Here is a 7,389-nt window from a genome sequence, read left to right as displayed (position 1 = left end):
AGCAGAGGCGGCTATGCAGGGAAAGACAGAGGTGTGAAAGCTGGGTTTTTGTTTTGTTTTTAGCTTAATGCAATCTAAAGGCAACTTTTAAGATATAAATCAAATTCTTGTTTTCATTAGCCATGATTCTTTTCCTTCTAATTGTCACCTTTCCAAGAAACCATCTTTAATCATCCCCCTACCTAATTCTTACCCCTTTGGCCCACTTCTCAGAAATTTCAGAAATGATTCAAAGTCGATACAGTAGGGAAAAAAAAATATTTATTTTCTAACGTCATTACCTTGACAGGCAAAACAAAGCATTTTCTCAATTTCATTCAGAAATACATTAAAAAAAAAATACATAGACCAATATGGCCTGCCCAAACATATATTTAACATGGTAAATATAAGGAATAAATTGTTTGAATATAAATATCTATAAAAAAATAAGTACATCAAAATGTAATCCAACCTCTTCCATGAGCCAGTTACATAAAGGAAAACAATTTGACAGCTTTAAATCACCACAGTGTTTACCCTTCAGTGTCTCTCCTAAACAATCCTACACCATTGTGTTTCCAAAAATCAAGACAAGGGAATCTGCTGATTCAATTGATCTTTGCTTTCTTATGGAGCAGAGCTCGTAGATTACCCTGAAGATGTTATATCTACTGTTGACACATTAGACAGACTTCCATGAGGCTAGGGCTTAGTGTGGGGATTTCAGAGAGGGAAGAGTCTGGGGAAGCAATAATTAAAGGTGGGGAAATACTTTGCCGGAGTGCAATATAGGTGAGGTAGACTCATCTGCGTGAAACTCATCCTGATTTACAGTAGTAACAGTTTCTTTCAATTTTGCATTTTATGAATTTAAAAAAACAAAGTCTCTCTCTTTTTTTTTTTTTTTAACTCGAGTGTTTGTCCTTAGAGTGTTTTCAATTTGTGCATTCCCTAGAAAAATCTTTGCAGGGACTTTGGAGTTTCTCCCTGAAATGTGCCAGGCGCCTGAGTGAGACACAAACACTCCCTTCGGAACCTCTTCGGGGACGGGGACACCGCCCGCAAGTGGAATCTCCTCTCCTCCTCCCTCTAAGAAGGAGGTCACCCTAATTTGCAGGTCACTGCATCTCTCTGCCTTCTTTGCATAGCCCGCTGTCACCCCAAAGGAGGAGAGAAACGAAAGCAGTTCCCACTGATGGAGGCAAATGAAGACGGGCTGGGGGACTCCTTAACCTTTCCTGAAATGTTTGCACCCAGGGCGCTGGTCCTGTGCTAGTCTGGAACGAGAAGTGGTCTAAGCAGGGAGGATGCATTTGCTCTGATCCCAGCCACGTGGAGAGAGCGCAGAGTCAGGCCCAGGGCTCTTGGTGGATGAGAAGGCTTCAGACAGGCCCCAACAACCTGCCATCAGTGTGTTCGGTTGTAGGTCACTTTCTTATCTCTGTAGAGCTTGGCTTTCAGCTTGGCAACATGAAAAGACGTTTTGATGCTGTTACTGATGGCTTCCAACCTATTAAAACCAGACAAGAGAAAACGATGTTATTATTTTTTTTTTCTACAAAAATCATTCCTAGGCAAAAGAGACATCTAAAATTAGAATCTGGTAAAAACAAATCTAAATCTGGATCCTGAACTTTCACCCCCAACCAAAACCACATGTTACCCTGCTAACCTCAAGTGAAAATAAACTACCTCTTATGCCTAGAATGGCAGTGGGTGGGGCGGTGAGCAGGGAGAATAAGGGTGATATGGTCATATCTAAAGGGAATTGGGTATTAAATACAATTTTAAAGTACAATTTTTAAGGTCAACTAGAGATCTTCTCTTTCCTTCTTTAGCCCTGTCCCAAGCACTGTCCCAACCCCTGTGGGATCGTATGGAGAGACTCATTCGGCAGAGGTTTCAAATAGCCAGGAGTGTCTTCTTAAACACATAAGAAATTGAAGGGGGCTTCGTGGGAAAGAAATTCAAAGAGAGGAGACCTACAGGCAGGCCCAAAACAATATTCTACGGCAAGTAAAGAAAATTTGTTTTTGCAGGTTTCATGTTTTCTGTTTCTAGGAGAAAGAAAAAGGGAAGGACTGTAACATTGATTTAATAGTTGATGTAATGGAAGCTAATAGAAAAAAAAAAAGATTTCCAAATCAGTCCAGAAACGGTGATTTACGTAATCTTGCGATCTGAAGGCGCACTAGTGGCCTGAAGTTATAAATATGGAAACTTCAACAGCACATGGGAAGTGCTGAGGATGGCCCCGCATCAGCAGTAAACAACTCAGAAGTCATTCATGACTGCCAGGCCTGTGCTCGTAATACTTGGATCCTAGGACTTCTTGCCACTGGATTTCCGGGAAAAGTTGCCACTGACCATGATAGGGAAACGTAGAATATGGGGCGGATCTGAAAGCAGGATTCCTCCCTGCAGCTTGTGAATTCCAAAATGTTTAGGATTTGGAAGACTTATCACTCTAAAACTGCTCAGGGGGCTTCCCTGGTGGCGCAGTGGTTGAGAGTCTGCCTGCAGATGCAGGGGACACGGGTTCGTGCCCCGGTCCGGGAAGATCCCACATGCCGCGGAGCGGCTGGGCCCGTGAGCCATGGCCGCTGAGCCTGCGCGTCCAGAGCCTGTGCTCCGCAACGGGAGAGGCCACAACAGTGAGAGGCCCACGTAACGCAAAAAAAAAAAAAAAAAAAAAAAAAAAACAAAACAAAAAAAAACTGCTCAGAGCAATCCTATGGTATTACTAATCCAGATCCCAGCTCATGATTAAAAAATGAGAAAGCTTTTGGGAATGACATTGGGTCTCCACCAAATGCATTTCCCTATTTAAAAAGTAAATAAACCTGAAAAAATGGCATGCTCTAACTCTTACCAACCCTGACTTTATTTTCCCTTTGGCCATTTGAATAACTGCTGTGTTTTGAAGAATTTGATTATATGTGACACTTTAATTAAAAAAAATAAAAAACTCTCCCTGAAAGGATTTTTAATTTCTCAGGGAAAGCTGTAAGTATATTGACTCAGAGAGGCAAAAACTAGATGTGACCAAATGACAAAGGTGTCTCTAGATAGATTTTGTTTGGAAAATCTACCTTTAGGATGAGTGGTGTGTGTGCTAGAAATCACCAAAGTGTACAGAGGGCGGCAGCCTGCATTCAAGGCCTTCAAGACAACATTTGAGAGGGATTCCTTTGCTCTCTTCAATCTAGAGAACACAAAGATTCCCCTTTTCTTTGTTACTGTCCTCTGGGCCTTTCTCCCATCAAGGCAAGAATGACTAGGAGAGTAGACCATTCATAGGTGACGGGGACCAGCTGCTCTTAGGAGCCTCTTACCTTCTTATTTTTCTTCCCTCCACCAGCTGCTGATGAAGACACTTCTCTCCAAGCTTGGAACAGTCTTTCCCTTTCTTTTGTTTATTCCAGCCTTTCTCCATGGTGTCTTGGTCCCTGTTAAAATACACATAGGGAGAACATTTCAGCAATAGGAACTTCAGTTGTTCTCAATGCCTCTGTTAATCTCTTTTAAAAAAGAAGACAGCATCATAAGAGGAAGACGGTCAGGAAGGCATAAAACTGAAGGAAAACAAAGGTGTTTCTACTCACCTGAGTTCTTTTCCTGCTTGGCAAAAATTCCAGCACTTCTTGTCTTTTTGGCTAGCACATTGGCATCTCTTCCTGTGGTCTGTTGCCTTTGTAGGAAAGAAATCCTTTAAGGATCGCTTGGTCCTAGAGGGGCTTCCGAGTCCATATGGAACAATGTGCCTATCATGGAGAGAGAGGAACAAAAGTTATGAGCATAACTGATCGTCTCCAGAGGTTGCATTCTTTGGGGCAAGCTCCTAAGGAGCTCACACCACAGGATTTGGCAGCGAAACTCAGAAGAGTCAAATGTTGCTAACAGTCAGGGTGGCATGCCGGTCAACGGCCTCAAGTGTGTGGACCCACCCAGGAGAAAATCAGTTTTTCTAAGTCAATGAAATTCCATGTCAACTCTCAACACAGCAGCCTTGTCTTTTGGCCGAAATTATGACATCTCTGCTTTGGTATCTGTTTCATATTTTCTTCCTTTTTCTGACTCTCTACTTAGTTAACAGGTCTTGGGGGTGGGGGTGGGGGACTTCCATGCAAAACCATGACTCACAAGATTTCGAAAACCGATTTTCAATTCAAGTGATACATGATAATGCTAAAAGGGCCCCCTGAGGAGGCTGGGGGGGGACACACTACTGCGTGCATGGTTCACGCCAGGTTTGCACACCTCCTGTGATTTGGTGATTATCATACAACTGTAGAGGGACTCCTCATCAGAAGGCTCTCCAGTAATTTCCAGGGTGTCCATTGTGATTCTCGCCTAAAGAATAAAGTCCTCCCCTTGGAAGTATCACCTTACTAAGTATGAGGCTCGCTGTGGTTTTTGTTTCGTTTGATTTTGTTTGCATTTCAGTCATCCCTCACCATAACGGGACACCGCAGGCACAATCAATGTATTTTTGTTTAGGATTCCTTCTGATGGGTGAACTACTTTTCAGGGGGAGATGGGGGAAACTGCTTTCTTCGCTCGGGAGGCAGAAGGGAACTCTAAGGACCGCGTTTCTATTGCTGTGTTGAAATAGGCTTTTCCAAAGCAGGGAGTCGGGACACCCAAGTTCTAGGTCTCGCTCTACCATAAATTCATCCTGGCAAGTGACTTCAACGTTTCGGGTCTTAGTTTTTCTATAATTAAGATAAAGACATTAGACTATAACTCTCTATAATCCTTTCTGCCTCTTCAGTCTATGCCCTTCCATGAGAAGCACAGGTTGGACCAAGCCACGTATGACCTCAGCAACGTTTTCCCTAAACCCAGGCAGATCCCAATGGAAAACATTCTCCCCGGAGGCCCAACACAGAGTTTCTCCCCCGAGACGTGTGGTAGCCTCCTGAGGGGCATTTTCCCCACTGGGGCACTTTCCTGGGGTCAGAAATGCTACCTTCAGAGTCCAAACCCAAAAGTAACGAGAGTGACTGGGCTCCAGTCTCCCGTGAAGCTGGAGGGGAGGAAGCCTGGAGTAACGATGCCCTCTAGAGACTCACTCTGGAGTGTTGACCCAAATGATGTCCAGGTGGCAGAAGTAGACGCATTCTTTATCCATCAGGGAAGAGCAGGAACAGCGCTTGGCCCGGCGGGGCCTCCAGGGCGCACTGGGAGAGGGCTTCTCCCCTCCGCTCTCGGCTCCTGTGCTGAGCTCGGCACCCAGGACCGCTGGGGAGACAAAGAGCAGGTCAGTGGGCGGCGTCTCCCCCAAGGCCCAAAGGCACACTGGTCACAGCGTCGATGCCACATCTAGCAGAGCAGATAAAAGCAGATGAAGCACCCAGCCGGCCTCCGGCAAGAAACACAGAGCAAAAAGGACTCTATTATTTTCCCTCCTTAACATGACTTCACCTTTATCGCCACTGGCTTATCCAGCTTCAGAGAGATTATACAAGTGCAGGGGAAACAACCACCTGAAAAGGGACTTACCAGCCCCTTGAAGCAGCCTTCAAGGAAATGCTTAGAAATACTGCCTGTTAGACATTTGGGTTGCCTTCTGCATGGAACTTAGCGCAACCTACGGTGGCTTAAAATTGGCTGATGACCAAAAACCTGAAACTAAGTAAATCATGACTCAGAGCCACTTCCTCATGCAGGATGACCTTCCATTTAGGGCAGTACCCACCACTTCACACCTTGTGTAAGGTGGGGAGTAGCCCAGATGAGACACACCTCTTGAACTTAGGTGGAGGTCCAGAGCTTCGGGGAGGTGATTGGAGAGAGAGAAGAGAAATCAGCTCTACACTAAAACCACTGACCTAAGGGAAAACTGAGCAGCAGCTCCGGGGACCCAGGCAAGGTTCTGTGGGTTTTGAATTCTGAATCCCCGGAGCAGGATGGTGTGGGCGGGATCTGCCGTCTCCCGTTCCCCACGGCAGCATGCTTCCTCTTACTGACAAGTTAGCCACGCAGCTTATCTGCCTAATTTTGTACATTTCAAATGATCAGACACATTCCAGGATTTTCATTCCCTTGACATCCTTTCTCTTCAGTCAGGGTCATGAAAAGACAAAAAAGTGCGCTGACCCTAAAAGAGGGAAACGGGCAGATGCACGCATGCTATCTAAATCCTTCAGCAGCCAAGATTTATCCTAGCTTCCCTCCCAAGACAGGTGAATAAAACTGGAAATAGAGCCCACACTGTTCCGAGTGCCAAAAACTTGCCAAAAGAAATCTAAAGTCAACAATGACAATTTTAAAGAAAACATCTGCTTCACCCTGAAACCGCCTGGGGGTGGTTTTCACCAGGCTATTCTGCAGGTGACTTTACTGCTCATACATTGCTTGAATGACTTGAATAAAATTCCTTGGCTTCAAGCTGAAATGTTTAAATATTTCACACATTAACACACTATTAAAGCAGTATTTGAATAAGATATAAATTCCTATATGTCCTATTACCTGTATGAACACATATATTGCAAACATACATTTAGCTAAATTACATCTCGCTTTAATTGAGTCATATTTTTAAAAGCCAAGGAAATACACTAGGCAATAATAATAATGTTATTTTAATGCTAGAGGAGCAATGGTCTTCAACAGAGGATTTTTTTTTCCACTAGAAAATTTAAGCACCTTTGAGCAGTAATTCCCCTACACTTGCTTTCTGAGCGGCAGTCATAAAAAGAAATGGGGGAAAACACAGAAGCAAGAAAAGCATTAAGGTGGAAAAGAAGACGGCAGCATTCAGGGATTTACAAGTCAACGTGCCTACCTGCTTCTGGAGCTCCTTGGAAAGCCACAAACAGCAGAGCGAAAATCATGGGGAAATAATCCATTCTGGAAAAAAAGGGATCAAAATCCTTCCCCACTGCGAACTAAACCCGAAGGTGGCGGGGGGGAAAACGCAGAAAAAAACAGCTTCAGTTCCTTCCGAGCGCTTCGGGTTCTTCGGATCTCAAAGTGATCCTTCAGCCCGAATGCTCTTTAATGGGGAGAAAAAAGAAGCGTCTGCCAGGAGAGAAGGCAGTGGGAGCGGTCCGAGGACGCACGCGGTGGCGGCCGTGGCGCACGGGGACCCGGGGACCCTGGCGGCGCTGGTCCCAGCGCAGAGGCAGAAGCGCGTCTGACCTGGACAGCTCTCGGCAGGCTTTTTATACTGAACCCCTATAGAGCGGGGGTAAACAGCTCCAATTTTATTCCAGCCCCAGACAATGTTATTGTGTCATTAGTCACCACCAGGCAACGTGCAGCCGGAGATAAGGCCGGGCTCTAAAGGAAATCACTGCTAACTTCAGAGGCAGACGCCCGCCGTCTGACAATTCGGGGCAGGGCTAAGAAAAAGAAAATACCCATTGGAGACCTTTGGTAAACCTGCCCGTGCAGCGC

General features: G+C 45.1%; 1 protein-coding gene across 1 annotated transcript; it reads right to left on the bottom strand.

Moving 5' to 3' along the window:
• Nucleotides 1-265: 265 nt before the first annotated feature.
• On the bottom strand, nucleotides 266-6,839 carry EDN1 (endothelin 1; the record flags this gene model as incomplete). The annotated part of the gene is made up of 5 exons (XM_082663813.1): nucleotides 266-1,492; nucleotides 3,318-3,431; nucleotides 3,588-3,746; nucleotides 5,058-5,226; nucleotides 6,776-6,839. 5 exons carry the CDS (start codon nucleotides 6,837-6,839, stop codon nucleotides 1,390-1,392), a joined length of 609 nt encoding a protein of 202 aa, XP_082519939.1. The 3' UTR covers nucleotides 266-1,389.
• Nucleotides 6,840-7,389: the final 550 nt, after the last annotated feature.

This window comes from Grampus griseus, assembly GCF_964374135.1.
Source record: "Grampus griseus genome assembly, chromosome: 10".
In the NCBI taxonomy this organism is placed as follows: domain Eukaryota; kingdom Metazoa; phylum Chordata; class Mammalia; order Artiodactyla; family Delphinidae; genus Grampus; species Grampus griseus.
The sequence above is the reverse complement of the archived record's forward strand: the minus strand, read 5'-3'. Positions and strand labels throughout refer to the sequence as shown.